The sequence below is a fragment of the Aquarana catesbeiana genome, linkage group LG06, assembly GCF_042186555.1.
Source record: "Aquarana catesbeiana isolate 2022-GZ linkage group LG06, ASM4218655v1, whole genome shotgun sequence".
NCBI classification, from domain to species: Eukaryota; Metazoa; Chordata; class Amphibia; order Anura; family Ranidae; genus Aquarana; species Aquarana catesbeiana.
Window position 1 is genome coordinate 116498128 of NC_133329.1, and position 27322 is coordinate 116525449.

Below are 27322 nucleotides of genomic sequence, written 5' to 3' on the forward strand. Positions count from 1 at the left end.
TGAACTATTTCATTTTATATTACAATGTAATAAAAGAAATAACACACTTCAGTCATCCTGACACCATAACAACCATGGTGCCGGGATGATTGAAGTGCCAACACCAGCCATTTCCCCGATAATTTGCCCGCAAAAAAAGTATTTTCTGGCAGTGCCCCTCCTGAGATAAGACTCTGGATCCGCCCCTCGTGACACTAACCCTAGTGATGCCAACTCATGACGCCAACCTTAGTGACACCACTGGTAAGTCCCCCACCACGGCCGCAATTGTGTGTATTTCAGGATGGCAGGGCTCTGCACGTGCAGGAGAATAGAAATGTTGATTTTTAATTAGAATAAATGAGAAATGACACTTTACTATAAAGATGTGATAGGACACAGATTGTTAGCTCTGTGGCCCGGTGGTGAGCTGCGTTATCAGTATTGAATGAGCCCTTTAAGGTGCCCATGGGTATTAGAAGGACAGGCACAGCCCCCCACCCTCTCCCTGGATCTGGTTGTACCAGCACACTCTTATGCCTTGTACACACGGTCGGATTTTCTGACGGAGAAAGTGCGATCGGATTGTGTTGTCGGAAATCCCGATCGTGTGTGGGCTACATCTGATTTTTTCCGTTGGAATTTCCGACACACAAAGTTTTGAGAGCAGGATATAAAATTTTCCGACAACTATATTTGATCCTTTAAATTCCGATCGTGTGTACACAAATCCGACGCACAAAGTGCCACGCATGCTCAGAATAAATTAAGAGATGAAAGCTATTGGCTACTGCCCCGTTTATAGTCCCGCTGTACGTGTTTTACGTCACCGCGTTCAGAACAATCGGATTTTTTAACAACTTTGTGTGACCGTGCGTATGCAAGACAAGTTTGAGGCAACATCCATGGGAAAAAAATGCATGGATTCTGTTGTGGGAATATCCGATCAATGTCTGATCGTGTGTACGGGGCATTAAACACAAAGGTTCGGACTGTCCGAGCGTTCATAGTAATGCTGTGTGGAGGGGAGGGGCCTCACCTGTGTTCTCGGTTATGGTGTACACCTCATCTCCATCCACTGACAGCACACACAGCTCAGCGGAGAGAGACTGCCGGGGGGCGGGGCGGAGGTGAGAAGCCGATCACAGCAGTGTTAGGGAGCAGACTCCTCCTCAAGTGGGCGAGGAAAGAGGGTGACAGGCTGAGGTTGGGCGGGGCCAAATGAGTATGAGCTAAGATAGGGCGGGGCTATCTAACAGTGTGTGGGAGGGAAATAGGTGACCGAGTACAGTGTGGGCGGTCCGGGGGTAGAACGACATGAACGAGAGGGGGGCGGACTACTAGTGTCTGGGCGGGACAAGAGGCGGGGCCAGGGGTGCGCTCCGAGAGCCACAGGCGGGGTCTATGGAGCAGATCGAGTCTCAGGGAACAAAGAGCCGGAGCTGGGGAGCTTTGGCTGGTGATCTGCTTCAGGATTCCCCGGGTACCGGGCACACACTCCCCCGGCGGAGGGCTGACGATGAGCGCAGGACACCCGGGGAGCAGTAGCCGCCTCCGGGCTAATTCCGGGTAACGAGCCGGAGAATGGATCGGTGGGGGCGAGCCTGAGAGATCCTCGTCCCCCCCTCTTCCCTGTATACATCTCCCCGACACCCCATGAGAGGCAGGCCGCCGCTCTGAGCTCCGCAATCATGGCTGCTGTCATCACCTACAGCCCACCCTGGTGGGTCACCCTCCTCCACCGACTACCCCACCTCAACCTCCGATGGGAGACCCTCAGCGGGGACTTCAAGCCCGACGATCCCGACTACCAGCAGGTCAGACACCTGTGTCACCTCTCCATAGGGGGACATAGACATCTCCATAGGGGCACATTCTGTATATAGACATCTCCATAGGGGCACATTCTGTATATAGAGATCTCCATAGGGGGACATTCTGTATATAGACATCTCCATAGGGGCACATTCTGTATATAGACATCTCCATAGGGGCACATTCTGTATATAGACATCTCCATAGGGGGACATTCTGTATATAGACATCTCCATAGGGGGACATTCTGTATATAGACATCTCCATAGGGGCACATTCTGTATATAGACATCTCCATAGGGAGACATTACATTTTGTATATAGAGACCTCCATAGGGGGACATTCTGTATATAGACATCTCCATTGGGGGACATTCTGTATATAGACATCTCCATAGGGGGACATTCTGTATATAGACATCTCCATAGGGGCACATTCTGTATATAGACATCTCCATAGGGGCACATTCTGTATATAGACATCTCCATAGGGGCACATTCTGTATATAGACATCTCCATAGGGGGACATTGTGTGTGTGTGTGTGTATATAGGGATCTCCATAGGGGGACATTCTGTATACAGAGATCTCCATAGGGGGGCATTCTGTATATAGAGATCTCCATAGGGGGACATTCTGTATACAGAGATCTCCATAGGGAGACATTCTGTATATAGAGATCTCCATAGGGGGACATTCTGTATATAGAGATCTCCATGGGGGGCATTCTGTATATAGAGATCTCCATGGGGGGGCATTCTGTATATAGAGATCTCCATGGGGGGGCATTCTGTATATAGAGATCTCCATGGGGGGGCATTCTGTATATAGAGATCTCCATGGGGGGGCATTCTGTATATAGAGATCTCCATGGGGGGACATTCTGTATATAGAGATCTCCATGGGGGGGCATTCTGTATATAGAGATCTCCATGGGGGGGCATTCTGTATATAGAGATCTCCATGGGGGGGCATTCTGTATATAGAGATCTCCATGGGGGGGCATTCTGTATATAGAGATCTCCATGGGGGGACATTCTGTATATAGAGATCTCCATGGGGGGACATTACATTCTGTATATAGAGATCTCCATGGGGGGACATTCTGTATATAGAGATCTCCATGGGGGGACATTCTGTATATAGAGATCTCCATGGGGGGACATTACATTCTGTATATAGAGATCTCCATAGGGAGACATTACATTCTCTATATAGAGATCTCCATAGGGAGACATTACATTCTCTATATAGAGATCTCCATAGGGAGACATTGTACTGTGTGTGTATATAATGTACTGGTATCGGCCCTGTCTACCTGTCATCTGCACCACTTCTACCCTTCTCAGCCCTGACATCATCACACCAGGCTTTTGTTCTACAAATCTACATCCAGTACAATATCCATATATATCAGCGTGGGTGATGATGTATCCTCCTCTGCCCCCATCTATATGGCCTGGCTCCTTGTTCCTGAGGATCCCCCCCTATATTGGCCCCTATCCACATCAGATGGTGTCAGATTAGGATACAATGGCAGGAAGTGGCCCCTAGGATGACAGTGTAAACAGAGGGGGGGGGGGGGAGAAGAGTGTGCCTCTACCTGGGATTTGTACAGAGGGGGGACATATCAGGATAACCGGTGTCTACAACCAAGAATCAGATCACAGCGATATACCTCTCCTCCATTAACTGCTATTTTTTAAATATATATTTTTGGTCTTATCTCTATTTATATTATTTTGTATTGCCTGTTTTTTATTTTATTCTTTAAATTTTTTTTGTTCTGATTTTTATATTTGGTTGATATTCTTTTAGATTTTGTTAATATTTTATGTATCTTGTCTGCTTTTTTTTTTTTTTTTAATTTATTTTTTTATGTTCATCATTTTAGCTTTGTTATATTGAGATAAAAAAAAGATATCTCGATTTAATTATTGTAATTTTTAAAATATTTTTATAGATTTACTTTTTTTTTTTTTTTTTTTACTTTATATATCTATTTTAGATTCATTTTTTTAAACACTGTCATTTTTTTTATTATTGTTTGCTATTTCTTTTTTTTTCTTTCTTTCTTTCTTTTTTTTTTTTTTTCTTTTTTTTCCCCCATACATCTGTAGGTAGTTAATGACATGTGCGGTTGAAAATGTCTGCTCAAAAACTGAAATCACACTCCTGATATTTGCGAATTCTAAAAATGGCCGACCTTGTAGCTGCATGTTGGAGAGCTCCGTGTAGCTGCATGGATGAAGATGGGCACGTTTTTGGGTTATGTGTTTTTAATTGTGGATAGCGCTTGTTTTTATATTTCAATATTTTACTTTGATTTTTGGAAAGGAGCCGAGTGTTCTATCAGGATAAGAGAAAACAATAAGTGGATGAGAAGTCACATCAGTAGGCTGCCAGTATGTGTGTGTGTATATATACACTAATTTTCCAGGTATGACCGGCTGATTGTGTTGGAAATTGTTCTTTCTGTACGCTGTGGCATTCAAAGATGCCGGCCAGGTGGTTGTGTGACACCAATTTAAAGTATAGAGGTTGTCCATAGTCAGCTGTCCAGGTTCCTTTCAGTTGCCTATATAGGGAAAGAATGACAGATGGAATGTTATTGGTCAGTGAGTGGAACACAGCTGGTTTTCTTTTCCTTATAGTTGTATACAGCACTGGTGTAAGGGGCGGATGGCTTTGATGTTTGCAGTGCTCAGGTGTGCACACTCAGAAAACGCCCGTGGCATCAGACTTGTCTCTGGTGAGCAGTGCTGTGCCGGTCAGGAAAATTGATGATTGTTGTTCTTTCAGGAAACAATGGGCCGGGGAAGTTGGGTTTGCATAACATTGATAAAGGAACATCTCTAGGTATCTCAGGACAGCTCATGGGTGCTTTTTGGCATCTAATGTAGATTGCAGGCAAATTTCCATACCTGGCATACAACAGATGCTATGTACAGCTGACCATAGTAATGAATTGCTGTACGTGGCTCTACGTGGGTTTATGCTGCTACTTCCATAAACCTGCACATGCGTGAAGCCGTATCTCCCTGGACTCAATCTATCTGCCTTTCATAAAAATACAATGATGGAACCTCTGTGACCAACGCAGGGGGTATATCTGAACCTGGGAACACATAGGAAGTATCTTGTTATTGAGTTCAGGTAACCAAGTTACTGCAATGTAGGCCAAATGAAGTTGGGTAGATCTCTCACCAATAGGGATGAGCTTGGGCATGTATGGATCCTAGTCTGAACCCACTGCCACCTGAACTGGGCCAAGCATAAGCAGTCAAGGCATTCCCCGCCCACTGCTTGTATAAATGCGTTGTGGGAGTGCACCAACCACTGGTCACAGGTAGGGTTGCACCAATACCATTTTTTTTTTTTTTTTTTTAAGACCGAGTACAAGTACTGATACTTTTTTTTTTTTTTTTTTTTTCAAATACTCGCCAATATCGATTACTGATACTTTTATTTATTTTAATGTCATGTGACAGTTTTCAAAGCACAATACAGACTAATATCTTTTTTATAATTATGAAGAACTATAACTCAAGACATTATAAAAGGTTCACTGATGGGATGACACTGGTGAGGCAGCACTAATGGGTGGCAATAATAGGTGGCACTGATGGGCACTGAAATGCAGCACTGATTGGCAATTGGCATATAATGGAGACAATATTATTTAATTGCTAGCATGACAAATGCCTGTACCTGTTCCTTCAGAATCAGCGACCCGTCAGATTCTGTACCGGAAGTTCCATCAGAACAATGTGACGCCATCTTGGTACACCCTGCACTCGGCTGCAGTAAGCCTGCGGTCAGAAGGTGGCAGTGGACATCTTTTTATTTGAGTCCACTCAAGGTTTTCATTTCTAACTGAAGCCATAATTAAGGAGGAGTTCCTTTGACCCCCGAAACGTGTTGGCTGTCTTTTAACACAACATCAATAAATTAATTTGGACTCTCTTATCTTTTGGTTTGGTGCTCCTTCCATGTATGAATGTTTTTTTATCTGGTAGCCTGCTAGGGTGCCCACAGTAGGGTGGGTAGCCTTGCCTGTTGTGAGCAGCCTAACCTGAGCCAATGGGCTCTTCAAATATTTCTTGCCCTCTCACTACCTTGTTTAAACTCCATATCAAAGTTCCAGCGCCTTTTGGATGCCCTTTTTTCATTGGAGTCCACCAAAATGACCGTCTACATATGGAGACACAGTGAAGAACAATACAATAATAAAAATACTCATTGAGCTTTTAAGGCTGGTAAACATGGTCTGAATATCATCCAGATGAAGGAAAACTTCAAACATGCCCAATAGCTCTGGTAAGGCAGCTCCCGCACAGCAAGGCTTCCAACAATTGGCGCAGACCTTAGGAATACAGAAAAGAGCGTCATACCACAACCAGGTGAAAAAGTCCAGGATAGTTTTATTGTTGGTTAAAAAAAAATAAAACTGTTGTATAAAAACAGCCAATGTGTTTTGGGGGTTCATTTTTGGCAGGTAGACACTCCCAATTCAGCTTTGCTTGCCTAGACAAGGTGAAAGTCTGCTTTAAAGGAGGAGTACAGCCAAAGCTTGTTTTGGCTGTGGATCACATCGTTTTGCACTCCTGTGACCCTTTTTCAGAAGACAGAGGGCTAAAGCCTACTGTCAGCTGACGTCACCGTCCCGGTCCAGGCTCGGGAAAGATTGTGAAGGGACCGAGCAGATAGAGGTGAGTGACAGTTACCAGCTCTCTGCTCAGGGATCTGTGAGAACCGAGTGATCGGCAGTGATTGATCGCTCGGCTCTCAGCCTTAGAGCCAGCAGGGGACAGATACAACATCAGACCAATGCTGCATCCACCTAGGTAAGTATGATTTCAAAATAAAAACAATTCCCATACTTCTCTTTTAAGCATTATTTGGAACACTGGACTTAAATTACTAAAACTGGCAAGTGCAAAATCTGGTGCAGCTGTGCATGGTAGCCAATCAACGTTTAACTTCAGCTTGTTCAATTAGGCTTGGACGAAAAAAATCTGGAAGCTGATTGTTTTCTATGCAGAATTGCGCCAGATTTTGCACTCTCTAATTTTAGTAAGTCAACTCCTATGAGGTAAGAATTGAGTCATGTTGAAAGTCCCTGGAGAGTAATCATAATACAGGATTTATATAGTGCCAACAGTTTGTGCCACGCTTTACAACATGATGGCAGACATTACATCTACAATATAATTCAATACAGGAGGAATTGGAGGGCCCTGCTCGTTAGCACTTACAATGTAGGAGGGAGTGATACAAAAGGTTATAACTGTGGTGAATGATCTGATGGAGAAACTAAAAGTACAGTTGTTGGGTAGGGGTAAAATGGGCTTCTCTGAAGAGAAGGGTTTTCAGGGATAATCTAAAAGCAAACAGAGTGGGAGATAGTTGGTCAGATTGAGGTAGGGAGTTCCAGAGGATGGGAGAGGCTCGGGGAAAGTCCTGGAGGCGAACTTTGGAGGAGGTGACAAGGGAACAAGAGAGAAGGAGGTCTTGAGAGGAACGAAGAGAACGATTAGGTTGATATTTTGAGACTAGGCTAGTGATGTAGCTGGGGGCCGAGTTGTGGATGGCTTTGTAAGTTGTTGTTAGTATTTTGAATTTATATGTAGGGTGAGAGGAAGACAGTGGAGGGATTGGCAGAGAGGAGTAGCAGACACTGAATGACACTGAATGGTTGGTAAGGTGGATGAGTCTGGTAGCAGCATTCATGATGGACTGAAGTGGGATAGCCTATGTAAAGGTAATCCCATGAGAGTAATGAGAAATAATTCTGAAAGTGCTTGTTCTTCCAGAGCGATTTACTAAGTGGGTACTTTCTTCATATAGAGATAAAGGGCATTTCACTTTGCTTATGACATGAACACCCATGGGCCCAATCTGAGGGAAGATCGCAGTGGGTGCTATTGGGGAGACAATGCATTTGAGCATGTGGTATGTCTCGTGATTTGTCGTTCTCTACATCTCTCTGTGGCCAGCTGTAATGGGTTAATCTTCGGTTGCTGGAATTACATCTGTTTTATTGGTTAGGTTGGTTTGAAATGCAAAGAGAGATAAACTGCAGGCGATGGAAGGCAGTTGGGGGATGAGGCTGGAAATCTGCTTAGCAGCCAGAGGCAAAGGCAGAATACATTTCAGTAAGCTCCATTTAGACATGGTTTTACAAGGAGCAGAACCACGAAGCAGGAGCTAAAGCTGTTGTCCCTTTTGTGAAATGGCTTTTTCCAGTAGCTTTAACTGGACACCTAAACAAGGGAGCTTCACCTAGAACTGATCTTTTAGGCTTTGGTGGAAAGGTCTCTCCATTGGAATTTTTTTACATTTGCCATGACCATTATCAGTCAAGATAAATATAGTCACATTTCACTTGTAGATTCCCCGTAATTTGACAAGGTCTAAAAGTTGAGGCATCCAACTGCAAATGCGTAATGGAAGCAATGACTTCTACAGGATGTGGGGATCCAGAAGAAGGGCGTAATACAATGGGAGCCCCTGTACTTTTCTAATGACCGTGACCAGGATTTCTAATACTTCCACTGACAAAGAAAAGACCAGGAGAAGTTCAATGTGAGCGTTCACTTCGGGGAGCAGTGGCTACATGGCCCTTCAACTGCTGTCCACTTTGGTCACGCATTTCAATCCCTTTATCAATCCCGGAACCTGATTGCTCTGGCCGGCTGCAGTCTGCACCGATGTTTGCATTGCTCTATTGAATAAACCTAAAGGCTAGAGCTATGTGTGATTTTAATCTCTTGCTGCTGAGATATTTAACCTTTTGCTGGTGGTCATTTCGCTGGGCTAGAGATGCACAGAAGAGTTGCTGACTCGTGCTAATAAAATCGCTAGTGATTAATCCAGAGGAGCAAGGGCCCATTCACATCAGAGGCTGGTGTTGAGAATCGGCGGTTCTTGCCAGCATAGAAACTGTCCCCAGTGTGAGCGAACACCTACAGCCAGCAGCGGCATGGCCAAATTAGTACCCTATACAAGTCAATGGCTGACCCTGGTGCTGTTCACATGTAACCACGACTGAGGGTTCACATGCGATTAGGTAATCAAAACTGGTCTTGGACACCCAGTTTGTGCCCAGGGATGGCTTTTCTGGCCGCAAACAAACTGACTATAGTGTACCATCTAATTTTTATACTGCCAAAGTTCTATCAGACTGACCTAACAGTTGATTGGTAAACAGATGGTGCAGTTGACTACCTATGGGTCAAGCTATACAAGTAGCATCTGATAGTGATTAATTGTACATGATTAAAGCATTGTGCAACTATGTGAGATTGATTGCTTCTTGTGTATCGTCATAGGGAGTCAATATTATTTAATTGCTAGCATGACAAATGCCTGTACTTGTTCCTTCAGAATCGGCGACCCGTCAGATTCTGTACCGGAAGTGACATTCCATCAGAACAATGTGACGCCCATCTTGGTACTCCCTGCACTCGGCCGCAGTAAGCCTGCGGTCAGAAAGTGCCAGTGGACATCTTTTTAAGCCTTGTACATATGAGCTGAACGTCGGGCATCATCGAACGGTTCAATACAACAGTCCGACATTTGACCTGTGTGTACTGTAGCCAGTCCGACAGAAGCTGGCCATTTGAAGGGGCATGACCAAAAATAGTCTGCCAACCGGCTCCTGACCAGCACTTTCAGCCACTGACTGGAGTGTTCTGGCGAGGGGCCGCCTCCCTGTCAGAACACAATAGAACAACAGGGAAGATCGCTGTACTAACATTGGATTGCTAGTACAGCGGCTCTGACCTGAGCTGTCAGTTTTTTTTCTTTGTTCAGCCCGCTGGATGTGCACAAGGCTTTAGTTAGATTTGGACTGAACGTCCACTTTAAGGTAAGCATAAAGTGAATTTAAAAAAAAAAAATAGTTGCGGTTAAAGGTTGGGTGGGAGACTGAAGATGGGATTTAAATCTCTCTGTAGCAGGAAATTAAAATCTCCTATATGCTATAGACTTGACATTACCCAGCTCCAGAAAAGTCTAATGAAAAATCAAAGAGCTGGGTAGAAAATTGTTGGTGGAACAGTGACTGTATCTGCTCAGAAAATTGTTGGTGGAACAGTGACTGTATCCGCTCAGAAAATTGTTGGTGGAACAGTGACTGTATCCATTTAGAAAATTGTTGGTGGAACAGTGACTGTATCCAGTCAGAAAATTGTTGGTGGAACAGTGACTGTATCTAGTCAGAAAATTGTTGGTGGAACAGTGACTGTATCCGCTCAGAAAATTGTTGGTGGACCAGTGACTACCCGGTCAGAAAATTGTTGGTGGACCAGTGACTACCCGGTCAGAAAATTGTTGGTGGACCAGTAACTGTATCCACTCAGAAAATTGTTGGTGGACCAGTAACTGTATCTAGTCAGAAAATTGTTGGTGGAACAGTGACTGTATCTAGTCAGAAAATTGTTGGTGGAACAGTGACTGTATCTAGTCAGAAAATTGTTGGTGGAACAGTGACTGTATCCGCTCAGAAAATTGTTGGTGGACCAGTGACTACCCGGTCAGAAAATTGTTGGTGGACCAGTAACTGTATCCACTCAGAAAATTGTTGGTGGACCAGTGACTGTATCTAGTCAGAAAATTGTTGGTGGAACAGTGACTGTATCTAGTCAGAAAATTGTTGGTGGAACAGTGACTGTATCTAGTCAGAAAATTGTTGGTGGAACAGTGACTGTATCTAGTCAGAAAATTGTTGGTGGAACAGTGACTGTATCCGCTCAGAAAATTGTTGGTGGACCAGTGACTACCCGGTCAGAAAATTGTTGGTGGACCAGTAACTGTATCCACTCAGAAAATTGTTGGTGGACCAGTGACTGTATCCAGTCAGATGCAGCCACTGTTTGGATCTTCAGACAGCTGTGGCTACTGAATACAATGACTAGCAGTGGAGATTCCTCTGTTTAGTGTTGGTGGGGGAATGGAGGAGTCTAAAATACATATGGTTATCTTTAAATAAACTTCAAGTTTTCAAGTGTCTCTTTCCTATGTTGACCAATCTTATTTCAGGTGGACAGTGACAGCACAGAAAAACTACACAGTTTATACAAAGGCCCTGTGATTTATTTTCTTTATGCAGATCCTTATCTTTCCAAAGGAATTTCAGCCATAAAGCTCCTTGTGGGCATCAGACAAGCCAGGGCATTTACGGTTTTGTTTGCAAACTAGATAATTGATAGGTTGACAAAATGTGGTCAGTGCAGAAGTTTTGTGACAGGCCAGAGCTGCAATTTGCAGACACGGGAACAAAGTAAACATTGTCATCTTAGATTCAACACGTGGTCATGTGCTTTAAAAAAAATCATCTCTAGACTCTGATCTGGCTTTGTGAGGTTAGATGTGAGGATTCGTCTTCACTTCACATCTTTTGGAAGCATCAAATGATTGCTGTCCATGTATGAAGTGAAGCGTGTTCCCTGTAGTGCAGTTCTGATGTACAGTGTAGGGCCCTGGTGCCCAGCCTGTGGCCCTTTGGTACTTTAAGCAGAACTTCTCTCTCTCAATCAATGTTGACTATTTTTGGATAGTTTTGGATGAGTTTGCTTTTGGATATTAAAAATTTTGATGAAATAGTGTTTTTGGTTTGTGGTGCTCAGATTCAGTGTAGTTACACTTTAACTGTGGCCTATGGGCCACAAAGGCCGTCGTGTTTTCTGCTTCCTTAGGCTTCGTTCACACTGGTGCGATGCGAGAACCTGTGCAAATCCAGCATGGGTTCCCGCATCGCACCCGACTCGAAGCAGCTCACGCTGCCCTATGCGGACCGCTGGGAGTGTCAATACAAAGTTAATGACACCCCCCAGATCGATTCGCATATCGCAGTGCGAACTGTCAGTTCTGACTTCAATGGGATTCCTTGCGTGTGAACACCCATGCAATACGATTCCGGTGTGGACCAAAAAAAGGGGTCCTGCACAACCTTGGCCTGAATGCGATGCAAATTCAGCCATACAATCTGTATGGCTGAATTTGCATTGAACAGACATCGCATATGATTTGCGGTGTGAATCACATGCGATATTGCACAGCGCACCAGTGTGATCCAAGCCTTAAATTGGATGTAAACCCTTCTCCTATACCCAGTGAAGTGAACAGCCTCAGATGATACACAGAGAAGAAACAAATCTCCCTATATATGTTTTACATGTCTATCTTCTGTCTTCAGCTTTATATACTGTTTAGAAAGTGCAAATCGTGTTATAAATTTCTCTTCCTGTTCCAGCTGTGGGAGGGGAGTCTGGGCTGACACTATGTGTGAGCTGATTAGAGGAAAGGCGCGCACACACCCCCTCTCCACATAGGCAGAGGAATGAAGAAACAAATAGAGCTGTGCTGTGAATAGACCAGCTCTCTGCTACTCTATCTCTATGCACCCACCCCAACACAATTTGCCAGCTGCTTTTATCTCCTGTGTCAGAGAACTTATCAGATGTTATCATTCTGGTAACAGAGGAATGGAGCAGCAGAAAGACACAGGACCTAGGGCTTTGGAGAGAGACAGATATATGTGCCCAGGTCAGATTTCATGAATGGGGTTTACATCCACTTTAAGCCAATGGTAGAAACTATACCTTAGACTGGCTTCCAGTATTTAAATGGTTTTGATTTTGTTTTTATACTGTCTTAATTTTTTTTGATGTCCATCTATTTTTTTCCCCATGATCTTTTTATAATGCACCTTGTTGAGGAGAATCTCAAAATGTGACAAACATGATTTTTTTTTTTTTTTTTAATGGGCCTGTGAAAGCATTGATTTGTAAACCACTCCTATAGTATATCTGCAGCCTTTGACCATTTGTTGTATCTTGCTTGTCTACTGTGGCATGGCCTGCTGACTCTGGCCACGTCCTGTGACATGGCCACCATCTTCCTGTACCATTACATTTACTGATTATGATATGTGGCCCTTTTTGGTGTGATGTCAAGGGCCACACTTTTCGCCTTTTTTTTTTTTTTTTTAATTTCAAGTACGTCAACCACTGCTGGTGTAGGGCATTTGAGTTTTTTTTTTGTTTATGAACATCTGTGTTTTCCTGATAAGCTGCAGCGGATGCATATATGTCACATTATTGTTACTCTGTAAGTTATTTTTGGACTGTGAGTAAAGCTGAAAGTTTTGCTCTTCTTAATTGCAAGAGTTCTTCAGAACTCCAGGAAGTGCTGTAAATACAGAACTTCACTCTCTCAATCAACAATGACCATTTTTAATCCTTAAAGTGGAAGGCCACCCTGAAAAAAAAATTCACCAAAAATCCTAAAAAAAATAAAAAAAAAAACATTTAAATAAAAAAAATTTTTAAACTTACCTAAACCCTTGTTGCTAGGCAGTCTTCCTAATCTGCCTCTTCCTTTTCCACGGCGTCTTCTTCTCCTTGGTGAGTGGCCCCATTGTCTTCTGGGAACTGTGTGTGTTCCCAGAACACCACAGGGCCAGTCACAGAGCACCGCGCTGCTCGCATGCGCAGTAGGAAACTGGCAGTGAAGCCGCAAGGCTCCACTGCCTGTTTCCCTTACCTAGGATGGCAGTGCCTGGACCCGAGAGCTGAGGGACGGGTCGGCCTCGGGCGACCGACATCGCGGGCACCCAGGACAGGTAAGTACTTATTTAAAGTCAGCAGCTACAGTGTTTGTAGCTGCTGACTTTTAATTTTTTGTTTTTTTACTGCCGGAATCCCGCTTTAAACTGTTACTAAACCCACAACCGTCAAATCAGTCTGTATATGCAGTAAAGCATGTTTGTTGTACTCACTGTGGAACCTAAGGAGTTAATCCTCTACATTGTGTAAAAAGGCTGTTTGATCCTGTCTTCTCTGATCCTCCCCTTCTTCTACAGTACCCAATCCATCTGCTGATAGAACAGAGCCTTGGGGGCATTCTGCACATGCTCAGTTTGATATGTATTTCTAGAGCATTTTTGCTTTCTTGGGAGGTTGCATGTGATCAGCACAGGGCCAATCAGCACTGTCCAGACAGAGGGTCAGGAGTCCTGCATCCTCATAGGACAGTCAGAGAATGAAAACTCCTCGTATAAGCTTTAACCAGACACTGATAGAAGTCACAAGACTGCTGTAAACTACTTATGAGAAAAGGTATTTAGCCGTTTACATTTACTAAAATAACTGCATTTCCATGTTCTGTGTACTGTGGGAGACCAGATATAGTGAATGCAGGGTCCTGGGTTTAGTAACACTTTAAAGTGATTGTAAGGCTATTATAAAAAATGTCATACTTACCTCCACTGTGCAGCTCTTTTTCTCAGCTAAGTGCACCCTCCTGCCCGAGCTGAGGTCAGATGGATTCCAGGAAGTACATGCTGCATGAATCATTTGCCCTTACTCAAGATGGCCACAGCCAGAAATGCTAGGGGGTGTCTTTCAAAGTGATATCTCAGCATAATAAAGTATGGAGACATGGATGGATGGTTTATGGTGCTCAGATGCCGTGTGGTTCCGCATTAGCTGGGGGATGTCATTGCTGACCTTCTGAAAATACCAGTTTCCTGGCTTTTATTTTGCCCCTCAATCTTCTTTACTTTTGAGCTGCTGGCGTTGGACAAATGTGCAGATCAGGGATGCCAGCAGAACAGTCTGACAAATGGGCAGCCGTCATTTTTAGAGGGCAAACTCAGCAAAATCCAACTATTTGGCTACCTTTTTATTTTGAGGAACAATTTTAATAGAGCAGATGATGGAAATAAATGAATCTAAGCAATGGGTGAATTGGATAGGCTATTGCCTGCCTAATGCTACATCCTGGTACTGATTGGATCAGTTTAAAAAACGGTTGTTTCCATTTCGAAGATGTTGCAATAAAAAGTGCAGGCTTCACATTTCTCTTGAGTGGAGGTTTCCTTTTAGTGAAAGGTTTTTGCCTGGATTTTTCTCCTCTTTGGGGGTTTGCTCACCATAAGGACCCTGCATGGTAGAGCTGCATGATTGATCGTTAAGAATCGTGATTATTTATTTATTTTTTACCCCTTGTGATCTTGACAAAGAGAATTCTCTATGTTCTGCTGAAGCCAACAGCCATCAAAAAGGGAAAAAAAAAAAAAAAACGGGCAGTCTGCCAATAATCACAACATTCTTTAGCAGTGGAAGTATAAATATTGTAACGATTTGTCCTTTAGATCAAAGTAATACACTTTGATGTGTAAATGAGGGAAGTTTAAACAATAAACCTTTTCTGACATTTTTTGTTTCAAGTTAAACTAATTTTTTTTTTTTTTGCTAGAAAATTTCTTAGAACCCCCCAAACTTATATATATATATTTTAAGTATATTTTTAGAGACCCTAGAGAATAAAATGGTGTTTGTTGCAATATTTTATGTCACACTGTATTTGCGCAGCAGTTGTTTCAATGCAATTTTTTGGGAAAAAATTACATTTTACTGGTTTTAGTTTTTTTTTTTTTCTGGTATAATGTGAATGATTTTACGCCATGAGAATCGTGATCCTTTTTATTCTAAGTAAAAAAAATCGTGATTCTCATTTTGGGCAGAATCGTGCAGCTCTACTGCATGGTAACCTGGTGATTCTTTGGGAACATACTATATGGATGCTTGTTGAAGGTGTCCTCCTCCTAAATGTGGGTGAGACATTTTATTTTTTTTTTCTCACAGGGAACTCTTCCTCTGGTTTGTATTGTCACACAAGAAATCTTTCACATTAAGACTACTATTAATGAATACACTTTAAATACGGCATGCTCTTCAGATGAAGCTACGCATCCGCACAGCAAAACGCGTTGACATCATTACCGCTCCAACGCCACAGCAGTATCCCCTACAGCGTTGGCGAGTGCATGAGGGACTTTGAGGGGAACCCTTTTGCTTAAAGAGCTTTGCTCTGTAATACACACAAGGAGGTTGGCTGTATCCACATATGTGCAAGCTGAATGGTGGACAGGCGGTAGAGGGGTACAGTCTGTGGTGGCAATGATAGCCCCAAACGTGAGCACTGCGTGCTAACTCATAGCCCCAGGAGGGATGGACATTGAATCACGTAATACATCACCGACAACAACAATGCTATCTGATGGGCATCAATGGAGAACTGAGGACTGTGCATTGTGGTGGAAGGGTAAAGTACAGATTATTTCACTAATACTATAATCTGAACCCACTATGTGCCCATCTGTACATGGTAATCCTTACCCGCAGCTCTCCCCAGGCTGATGCCCACATATCCCTCCAGCTTGACCCGCCACTTATCCATTCATCATTCAGTGTTTCCACACATGATATATCACTACAGTTGCAGCCAGAGAGATATGCTAATTACGGGGGCCATCTCCTGATTGGCACCTGATTGCACTTGGCAGCTTTAATGTGGCTATTTGACTCTGTGCCTCCTACTATAGAACATCATCCCAGGATCCATTCATACCCCTACAGCCACCATTCTTGCCCAGCAACGGATCTATCAGGATCTTCTGTTACTATATGGATTGGGACTGACATTCCCTCATGGGATCCACAATCAACATGTTAGCCGCTGCATGTACTAACCCAGACCACTCTTTGGGCTAACCTTTCCCTTCCCTCTCCTGTCCCCCTGCAGCTCGGGCCTCCAAGGGGTTGAGGTATAGATACACCTCCTAGACACACAGTGTATACCTGAGATACGGCATTCGCCGTGGAGGTGTCTCACTGTGCCAATTGACTTGGCGTCCGGACGTTTTTGTTTTTTGTCACTTGTGTTATACGCAGGGTGGATTTGATTTAAATCAAGTCGATTTTAAATTACTAGTAAAAAGGCTTTATTTTTTATTTTTTTTTTTAAATTGATTCAATTTAAATCATAATTTTTAAAGGGCAACTGTCATTTCTGTCTCGCAGCGGCTCACCAACAGTCCCATTCACTTTAATAGGATGGCTGGTGATACGGCACGGACACAACAAGATGAGGGAAGTGGCGGCAGCAGGTGAGTGGATGCCCGCTAACAGGCGCTGCCGTGATGGATCTGATATGACAGGTGCTCTTTAATTGTAAGGACTTATTCTTGCTTGTAGTTAGACTCTTTAATATTTGCAAACAAAATCAAGGTTTCCTATTTAGAATAATAAGCCGTCAGGTTAGTAAAACAGCGATATCAGAACCGATTCAATCATACAGTTTGTAGTGTACATAGATTTATAAAACAGTGGGATAAAGGAATATTCCTTAACTTTGATTTATCTCATGGTTACTGTGAAATTGTGTGAATGCATCAATGCAGTGCATGTTATATCAGCTAAATATTGCAGAATATACAGCCTCATGCTACATAACTAAGCTCTATTTTATGCTGAATAAACTAAATTATTAATGTATCTTAACCACTTTCCTCAAATGACGGCTGGGCGGTGCGGCTCTTGTTGTGGGTGGACGTCATATGACGGCCTCCTAGAACGGCTGCTCTTGCGGGCCACCCGGGGGCGCGCAGCGCGGGTGCGCCATGTCACTAGGGCACGGTGCGACCCCGATCTGTGTAAAGAACCGCGGCTCTTTAACCATGTGATCGGCTGTGTCCAATCACAGCCGGTCACATGTAAACACGGAGATCAGTGCCCATCAGTGCTGCATCATCAGTGCCCATCAGTGAAGGAGAAAAATTACTTATTTACAAAATTTGCTGACAGAAACTAAGAAAAACTTTTTTTTTTCCTCAAAATTTTGGGTCTTGTCTTTTATTTTTTTCCTAAAAAACAAAAAAAAAAAAAAAAAAACAGAAGTGATTAAATACCACCAAAAGAAAGCTCTATTTGTGTGAAGAAAACCATAACAATTTCACATGGGTACAGTGTAGCATGACCGCGCAATTGTCATTCAAAGCGTGACAGCGCTGAAAGCTGAAAATGGCCTGGGCAGGAAGTGCCCAGTATTGAGGTGGTTAAATAGACAACTATCTTTAGATAGATTTTTACTCCAGAAGTGTTTTATTAAAACCAATTTAATAAAAATCAAAAAAATCTGATTTTGTTTGGATATATATATATTTTTTAATCATTGATTTATATCCACCCTGGTTATATATTCCTGTACCCTGTCTGTGGTTGTGTGTCCCTGGCACAGCTGGCATGCATTACCCTGCATAGTCTAGCAGATTTTCTGTTTTCCCACATTTGTGACTGTCGAGCAGCAACATAATTTTAGACTATTCAATTTGATAAAACTTTATTATTATTACATATTGAGCGGTCCGCACTCTGTCATTTACAGCCTTTCTTTCCGGTTCTATCCTCGTCTTGGGGAGAAAACCTATTTTTTTCTAGTATGCTTTGAGGCTATATGACTAAACCATACTGGTATGAGTAGACAGGATATCTTTTTTCTTTTTCCCCATGCATACGTAGTAATAAACAAGGGACGTGTCGGCCTTGTTTACATGGGCGGGGGTAAAAAGGAGGGCGGAAAGGGCTGCACAAGTGTGAACGAGTCCTTACTGATTTTATCGTCCACCACCTCCTATTGACGTCGTCTTCAATGAAACGTGTAGAGTCTCTGCATATCAAGTTCTTTCACAATTGTTGTTCAAGCCAAGAAGACAAAAAACAAATCTGTAGTTATGTACAAACGATATTTTGATAATTCTGTACTTCTTATGTGATATAAATCACAATATGATGATGTACGAGCTAAAAGGTGGTTTTACTTTTTTTCTGTGTAAAGATACGCAATAGTCTGCAATAATATGTTGGTATATGTATTTTTGGTACCTTTTAAAAGTCTACAGTAATATGTACATAGGGATGCGCAGGGGTTGTGCCTGGGCTAATCACTACATGCGGTGCCAGTTGCCCCCACCCTGCAGTGACGCTGGCTTCCCTCCTCTTCTGTCCCCTCAGCTGCTGCGGAGGGTGTTTCAGGATGGAGAGCGGGAGTGAACACACTCACTCATTGTGTCCATTCATGTGCCTGCAGAGAAAGGCATGTGCATTGGAGACTTTGGGGTGCACACCCTAATGCAGGGGTAGGCAATCTTTAAAGAGGAGGAGATCTACCTGCACAACATGGGAGAAGTCAAAGATCACCGGGCGCAGTGTCATCTTCTCACACCTGATTAAAAAACATCTAATTGCCGGACGACCATTTTGCAATTGCATGCATTGCACGGCAATCATATGTTTTACATCAGGTGGTGAGGAGGCAACATATCGCCTCCTCACCACCTGTCAAATATGTTCGGGTCGCTTTTCAGGGGAGCAGCAGTGCCTGCTGCACTTGTGAATGAGCCCTTAGTTACATGGGGGAAGAGGATTCGTGCTAGAAAAGGTGATGTGGTAAAGGGGCGAGGGAATTTGTGCTTGGAGGGGGATTTATTTTGGTGGGGGGGGGTTGCCAGTAGGGATGATTGGGGATATTTATGCTAGGAGAGGAAATTGGGGGGGGGGGGGGGGAATTTGTGTTAGGAGGGGACATTTGAGGGGTAGAGGTTTTATGCCTGGAGGGGTAATTTTTATTTATTTATTTATTTTGGGAGGGGGGATTTGTGACATTTGAGGGGTAGAGGTTTTATGTCAGGAGGGGTAATTTTTATTTATTTATTTATTTTGGGAGGGGGGGGATTTGTGCTGAGGGGACTTGCAGAGAGGGAGGATTTGAGCTTAGAGTGGGGGAGGGTGTCAAAAATGTGTGCTGACAGGGGGGTTTTCAGCATGGGGGTAGATTTTGAATTTATGCTCTGGAATGGTAGGTCAGCAAGCCCAGACTGATCTACCAGTCACCTGTCCGAGGTCTACTGGTTGCTGACCCCCGCCCTAATGCAATAGGCTGCACACACCTTTAACAGGGTATTCGTTTCCTGGTGCCCGTAGGTAGTATTGACTTCTACATACGTACGTGTGTATATAAATGTATTTCTCCATACAAGTTCCTTGGAGCTGGTGGTGACTTGAAGAATCCATTGGAATACAAATCAGAATTTTGGGTTTTATATTTACATTAAAGCAAATTCTATATTGTGCCGTTCATTGAAAGGCGGGCACCTGTATTGAATAATATGCAGTGTAGATGTAGGTATGAGGGTCCTGATGTGCTCAGCGTCCCCAGGCTGGGAATCCAATGATGTGACCTCACTTGCATTCCTTCCAGTCTTGGTGGCTTTTATTCTTCTTTGTGTGTCAAGTAATTAGGATGGGGGGTTTTCTGTGGGAAAGTGAAGTAGAGACTTGTCTTGTTGTCAGCCCAGCCCTCTCCTTCACCTTATTTATCCTCCTGGGGCTTGTATGTGGCCTTTGTGTTCTGGAGTCTCTATTCTACTCTCTAGAAGGGCCTTCAGCTGCATTGCTAATGTATCATGTTCTGTCTGCAGGCATGGTTGTGGTTGTTTACTTTTAGGAAGGATATTACTTTTCCAGATGAGGAAAATGGATACAAACTCTATTTTTTTATTTACATGCAGAGGGTTCTTGTTTCCCACATTAATTTTTACTTCAATTTAAAATGGTAGAATCCTTCCAGTCCACCCACTATGATCTTTAAAGCGGATCTTTCCTTAAAGAGGAAAAAAAAAAAAAAACACCCTGCAAGACAAAGGCATAATGAGCTAGTATGCATAGCATACTAGCTCATTATGAATTACTTACCTGAGATCGGACCTCGTTCGCCACTTCCGACGCCGCCATCTATCCCGGAGTACCTTCGGGATGACGTCTCTTCCGCACTGGTGCTGCAACTAGCGGCATGATCGCTGTTAGAAACTGCACCCTCAGTGCGCCTGCTCGCGATGTCTACAGTGCTGCTATTTCTGCAAATATCTCCTAAACCTTTTAGGTTTGGGAGATATTTCTTGCACCTACAGGTAATCCTTAATGTAGGCTTACCTGTAGGTTAAAGTGGTTGTAATGGGTTTACAACCACTTTAAATAAATTGAAAAAAAAGAAGACCGCCAACTCCTGGTGATGTAACAATTGAAGATGGTGGCAGATTTCAGCAAAACAATGCTGGATGTGTATGTTAGTTGAGAATAAAAGGTAAGGAGAAACTGAAAAAGAAAAAAGAATGTTTGCTTGTCTCAATTAAAAGCACTAAGTGACATTTCTCTCTGCTGCTTCATTTCTCTGCTATCAGCATGAGTCACTTCTGACAAGGTTTCCTGACACCAAGAGAAAAATGGTGATGGGGAGGGAGCTTCAGCTCTGTTCCTGTGAGCTATGTGGAGGAGGGGGGTTGGGGGGGGGTTGGTGACCCTTTCCTCCAATCAGCTGTCAGAGTTCTCCTCACTGAGCTCTGCAGATTGTAATTTCAAATGATAATAAAAGTCTCTTTTGTTATTAAAAAAAAAAAGTGTTATACTACCCTACCCTCTGCTCCTCTTGTCCTCAGGTCCCTCTTCGGTGCTCGCAGACAAAGGCTGTGAGCGTTGATCAGTGTGTTCTGGTGGGGGGAGCCCCCCTGTCAGAACACACAGGCACAGCAGGGGAGATCGCTCCACCAGCATTGCTTGCGTTAGTAGTAGTAGTAGTAGTACGGCGATCTGTTTTTTTTTTTTTTTTTTTAGCCCGCTGAATTTGCATCTTTGAAAGTTCGCAAATTGAATGTTTGTATGCAGGGGACTTACTGTATAGTCAAACTATTAATCGAACGTAGACTACCCATACTAGAAGGACTCTTGTTTTCAAGTGCCCCTGGAACATTTTGTAAACTTCCATTGATTCTGCCAGCAGAACCATTGGATAGGCATCAACTTTGATGTGGTAACAATATTTGTTCTACACTGAAATCACAGCAGTGTTGTCATCTTTTTTCTGCTGCTGCTAAGATTTTGGCATCCTTGATTGCCGTAGATGAACAGTCGTGTCTAGCTCTACCGCAGCCTGTTAGGTTGCCGGCACAATGCTCTATCTGCACCCTGCTAGACAGTGCTGGAGGAAGATCATCTTTAAAGATGAGTTCCAGCCTAGGTGAGAAAAATGTAAAATACTGTAGCTACTGACTTTTAATATAAGGACACTTACCTGTCCATGGAGCCCGCAATGTCGGCACCTGAAGCCTACCCGTCCATCGGCTCCAGGTGCAGGCATCCTTACTAAGGGAAACGGGAAGTGAAGTCTTGTGGCTACACAGCCTGTTTCTTACTGCTCATGCACGAGTCGCCTGGAGCTTTCTGAATGGTCTCGTCATCTTCTGGGACACATAGGTTCCAGAAGGCAACAGGGGGAAGGAGGAGGGCACAAACAAAACCACCGAAGTGACTTGCCTCGCTATGGCGCCGTAGGACAGAAGTCCCAAAGAAACATACCCGAAAGGTATGAAAAAAAAAAAAATTAATAACGTGGGTACATATGATTTCAAAGGAGTTACATTTTTGCCTGGAACTCCACTTTAAGGATAATTCTCACGAGCATTAAAACATTAAATACTTTGATCTTTAACTACCTGTATTGGGCTCTCACATGAATTGCTTTTGAAATTTGAAGAACATCCCTTCTTCCTTGCATTTTTGACTTCTCTCCTCCTCCCCTGATAGAAGCCCAATTTGTGTGCATTACTAATGTTGAGCTCATACAGAGCTCAGTTGCCAGTGTCCCCGATTCAGTGAGTACGCCTATCGGGAGCACTTCCAGTTCCCCTGTTCCACCTCTATCCCACAAGGTGATGCCGTTTCATTGGTGGTGTAGGCAGTTTGGCTACTGCCATTATGGACATGCATTAAGCAGTGTGGATCGGCCGCTTGCATCCTGGCAACCACTGACGCTGTACAGCCTGACTGCCTGCATCTTTTGCAACCACTGAAGCTGGCGTGGCAGATCCAGCTGAACCTTAATCTCTGCATGAAGTGTCTAGCTGACATTCCCCCTTTTCCAGCATACCTAGTGATGATGCTCGTGTCAGGGAAGGGTCTGGTCCCCAAAACAAGAACTTTCACCCTTGGCTAATTTAATGACCATCACTTAGCTAGATGCATAGCTGAACAGTTGTGGGGGATGGGCAGGGTTGACCATGCTATCCCAGAATCAACACCCAACACCACCTCTTGTCATTTACTTTGTCACTTGGGAGACAGAAGCAGAGGGTAGATTTGATTTTAAATCACTAGTAAAAAGGCTTGATTTAAATCAACTCCATTTTAATCATATTTTTTAAAGAGCAACTGTCACCTCTGTCCTGCAGCGGCTCCTCCTCTGACCTGCTGTTGACTCACCGGCAGTCCCATTCACTTTAATAGGACGGCTGGTGATGCGGCACGGACACAACAAGGTGAGGGACATGGCGGCAGCACGTGAGTGGATGTCCGCTAGCAGGCGCTGCCATGATGGATCTGAAGTGACAGGTGCTCCTTAAATGTAAGGACTTATTCTTGCTGGTAGTTAGAATTGTTAATATTTGCAAACAAAATGAAGGTTTCCTATTTAGAATAATAAGCTGTCAGGTTAGTAAAAAAGCAATATCAGAACCAATTCAGTCTTACAGTTTGTAGTGTACATAGATTTGCAAAACGATGGGATAAAGGAATATTCCTGAACTTTGGTTTATCTCATGGTTACTGTGACATTCTGTGAATGCATCAATGCAGTGCATGTTATCTCAGCTTGCAGAGCTTGAATTCATTGAATGAGTTTACCAAAAAATGTAACTATTGCAGAATATACAGCCTCATGCTACATAACTAAGCTCCATTTCATGCTGAATAAACTAAATAATGAAAGTATCTTCAATAGAAAACTATCTTTAGATTTTTACTCCAAAATCATTTTATTAAAATAAATGTGATTTAAAAATCAGAAAAATATATGATTTATTTATTTATTTTTTAAATCCTTGTTTGATTTATATCCACCCTGAACAGGAGCAATTCAGAAAATGTTTGGTGAGACCTCTTATTTAAATTGTACAACCCGACTTTGTAGAACGCAAATCCAGCAGAATTATTGGAGATGGTGGGAATGTGTAAAGCCCTCTTCTGTCTACAGAATGGTCAGCTTGTCCCATACACAGAATATGTTTTATGTACTGTTAAAACGGTGTGTAAAAGGCTTATTGTGCACTTTATTTTTTTTATTTATTTTTTTAATTTTTATTTTCTTTGTCTTCCCATGTGCATTTTATTTTCATTACATTTTTGTTTGTTTCTCCGTTGTGTGCTCTGGCAGAGTAAAATTGTTACCATCTTTCTTAAATTTTCAGAAAGTATTGTACCCAGCTGTGCATATTACTACACATTCCATTTCTTTATATTGCTTGCCTTCTGTTTTTGTTTAACCCAGTTCTCAGAATTCTCCTGTTCTACCTCTTCTGCCAGTTTTGACATGGTAGATAAGATTATAGGTTGTCCCATCCGTAAAACTGAATACAGTTGTATAACCATACAGATCTAGAGCTGTGGGGTACTGGAGTTTGTTGGCCCCTTTTGTGAATTTGCATATCAACTATTATATTGCCCCACTTCTAGAAGGTTCAAACAACTGGAGCATTGGTAAAATGTTAAATGCATCTTTAAATGCCATATTTTTGGTGAGAGAAAACATCCAAACCCCTATCTGGTGCTTAATGTGTAATAAGGGGAAGACTGCAAGGTTGCCTGAAATGAAGAAAATTTTCAAAACCAGACCTGATTCCTGATTCTCTTGGTAAACGGATTCATTATTGATAAAGAAATGTATTTTAGGATAAAAAGGGAAGCCATGAAAGAACCAAGGTTCTCCAGAAAAGTACCATACGTGGTTGGTCAACCTTAAACAAATCCCATAGTTTTATTTTCTCTGGTTTGGCTTTGTCTATGAAATTAAACCTGAATGATTAGTTAGCTACCATTTTCACAGCAGAGGTTATGGTAGGTCATAAAATTTTGTCCAGTAGCCTTTAATTTAAGATTACAAAGCCGAGATTTACAAGTGCTGTAATAGGCATTTAGCAGTAATGGGAAATTGTTCAGCAGGCATTGAATATTAAATGGAGATATTAGGTGGAGGTGAAAAGCACCCAAGGGTATGATTTGTGAGATGATATCATGAATGACCGGTTTCAGACCAAATTTTTGCAAGCCTTGGCTTGTTAATAATGGTTTTGAAGTGATTTGTTTTTTACCTGATTTTTTTTTTTTTTTTAAGGTTCTCTCTTTAGGGCAGAAGCCCAGGAGGCAAGTACACACAAGGGGCATGAGATATGGGTGCTAATGAAACTCCTGTTCCTGGGTTACCTCCTGGTAGGCCTGCTTAGGCTTGCAGAATTTGTGAGCCATCTCCAAAAGCAAAATTGCTCAGAAATGTATCCTGTAGTTTGAAAAAGTAAGCATGCCCTAAAATTGTTGATGTAGGCTAACAGTTGGTTATGCGTGGTGCCTACTTCCTGGTTTGGGCTATAATATTATGGTGGTTACCTCTTGGGTATAATGGTATTTATAGTGGAGCACACTTGGTTATAATGGCATGTAAAGAAAACCTGTACTGGGAAGAGGCTGCCATTGCTGATCTGCTGAATACAGGTGACTTGGCTGCTATTTGAGTATTTTGTTTCAGTACTTTCTAAAGCTGGCCATAGATGAATTTTCTTTTTTATGAGCCAATGGAAGAAAAAGAAACGGATTCTGCCTCCACGCAAGCAAGGTGAATGGAGAAATCTTCTTCACTGTGCTATTGTATTCTGACAACAAGGACTCCTTCGCCATCAGAATACACTGATCAGCGCTACAGGTTACATAGTTAGGTTGAAAAAAGACACAAGTCCATCTAGTTCAAACATATAAATAAATAAATAAAAATAATCTAATACAATCCCATATACCCAATCCTATACCCACAGTTGATCCAGAGGAAGGAGAAAAAACCCCAGCAAAGAGCAAAGCACGATCCAATTTGCTACAGCAGGGGAAAAAATTCCTTCCTGACCCTAAGGCTCCGTTCACACTAGGGGCGGCACGACTTGGTGAGGCGACCTGCACACGACTGCAACGGTGACTTGCAAAACGACTTCTGTATAGAAGTCTATGCAAGTCGCCCCAAGTCGCCCCCAAAGTAGTACAGGAACCTTTTTCTAAGTCGGAGCGACTTGCGTCGCTCCGATTAGAACGGTTCCATTGTACAGAACGGCTAGTCGCCTGACAAGTCGCCCCCGTGTGAACCGGCACTAACCCCCCCCCCCTGGAGGCAATAAGATTTTCCCTGGATCAACTTTACCTATAAATATCAGTACCCAGTTATAATATGTACATTTAGTTAAGACTCCAGGCCTTTCTTATAAATCAATCTACTGAGCTGGCCAGAACTACCTCTGGAGGGCGTCTGTTCCACATTTTCACAGCTCTTACTGTGAAGAAACCTTTCCGTATTTGAAATCTCTTTTCCTCTAGGCGTAAAGAGTGCCCCCTTATCCTCTGTGTTGACCGTAAAGTGAATAACTCAACACCAAGTTCACTATATGGACCCCCTTAGATAGTCCTTGATTTTCAGTGTCAGCTTCTCTGCCTCCTCTCCTTTCTGATCTGCATACTTGCTCCCAAAGAGTTTCTCAAGTATTGATGCTAAAGACTGCCAAGCAACTTTCATTTTCAGGAGGATGTCGGCAATTGACGCTTATTTCTCTTTCACTGTAGTATTTGTTTGGCTGTAGTAGAGATAACGAGGAAGTCGCTGTCTAACAATTATGTGTATATTGTATACAGTCTAATTCCTTGGCTCTAGTGTTGGTCATTTTATTAAAGGCCTGCAGATTTCTGATTCCTGTAGCAACATGGAGGCCAATTATTAGCCACAACAGGCCCAATCCAACCATAATCTCCCTGTGTTGGAGACAAAAATGACTTCAGCTGCCTGTGACGTACCAGAAATTATTTTTTACTGATTGCGATATGGAAGCTATGCTATGTTTTTTCTCTAGATCTATTCTTGTATGGCAGAGATGAAAGATGTCCGCAGTTCCGCCCAGCACAAGGCTGGAAGGGATGGAAGCAGGCTACAATGTGGATGTGGTTGTTCTGCATGAAGGGATGCTGATAGAAGATGAAAGGATGAATGAGGTCAGAGAATAAGGATGTGCTTAGCGGAGGCAGAGAATACTTAGAGCTGATCTAGGCATCCTACTGATGCAACTAAAATTAATCGCCATTTAACAGACATCGCTATATAACACAGATCAATAAAATATTGATGGCGTTGGGTTCTTGTGTGCAAAGCATGATGATTGTGCCTGTACATCTAGAATTTTTCAGAAAACGACCTTGATGGTATAAACCCTGTTGTGGGTGCTTTGTGCTTTCTGGAACGCTAAATGTAATATAATCACATACCTTTCATGTATATAAATGCCAGCTTTTCTTTGCCTGGCCTGTCCTAGGGTAATTTACATGAGCAATCAAATTTGCTCATGCAGATACTGATGACTGTCTGCTTACCCTGCCAGCCCAGCAATTGGGTTCTCTACAAAGATTTACACATAAACACCCTATTTTGAGGCCATTCACGTTTTCTTATTTTAACTAAAGCCCTGGTGAAGAGGAAGGTTTTTCTAGCTCCCAAAACGTGTTTAATTGTTTGGGTTTTTTATTTATTTATATATTTTTTGCTTAGAAGCAGT

The 27322-nt window shown here is 42.8% G+C and overlaps 1 protein-coding gene across 6 annotated transcripts in view; it reads left to right on the top strand.

The window, feature by feature from the left end:
• Window positions 1-1336: 1336 nt before the first annotated feature.
• The window catches only part of TTYH3 (tweety family member 3), a 222755-nt gene continuing 196769 nt past the window's right edge, over window positions 1337-27322 (top strand). For 3 of the 6 annotated variants that reach the window (XM_073636711.1, XM_073636712.1, XM_073636713.1), the window contains exon 1: window positions 1339-1796. In XM_073636711.1, the coding sequence (XP_073492812.1) occupies window positions 1671-1796 (126 nt within the window). In that variant the 5' untranslated portion in view covers window positions 1339-1670. Of the gene's footprint in view, window positions 1797-27322 lie in introns of all 6 variants that reach the window. The other 3 variants (XM_073636709.1, XM_073636708.1, XM_073636710.1) reach the window with 3 other exon arrangements.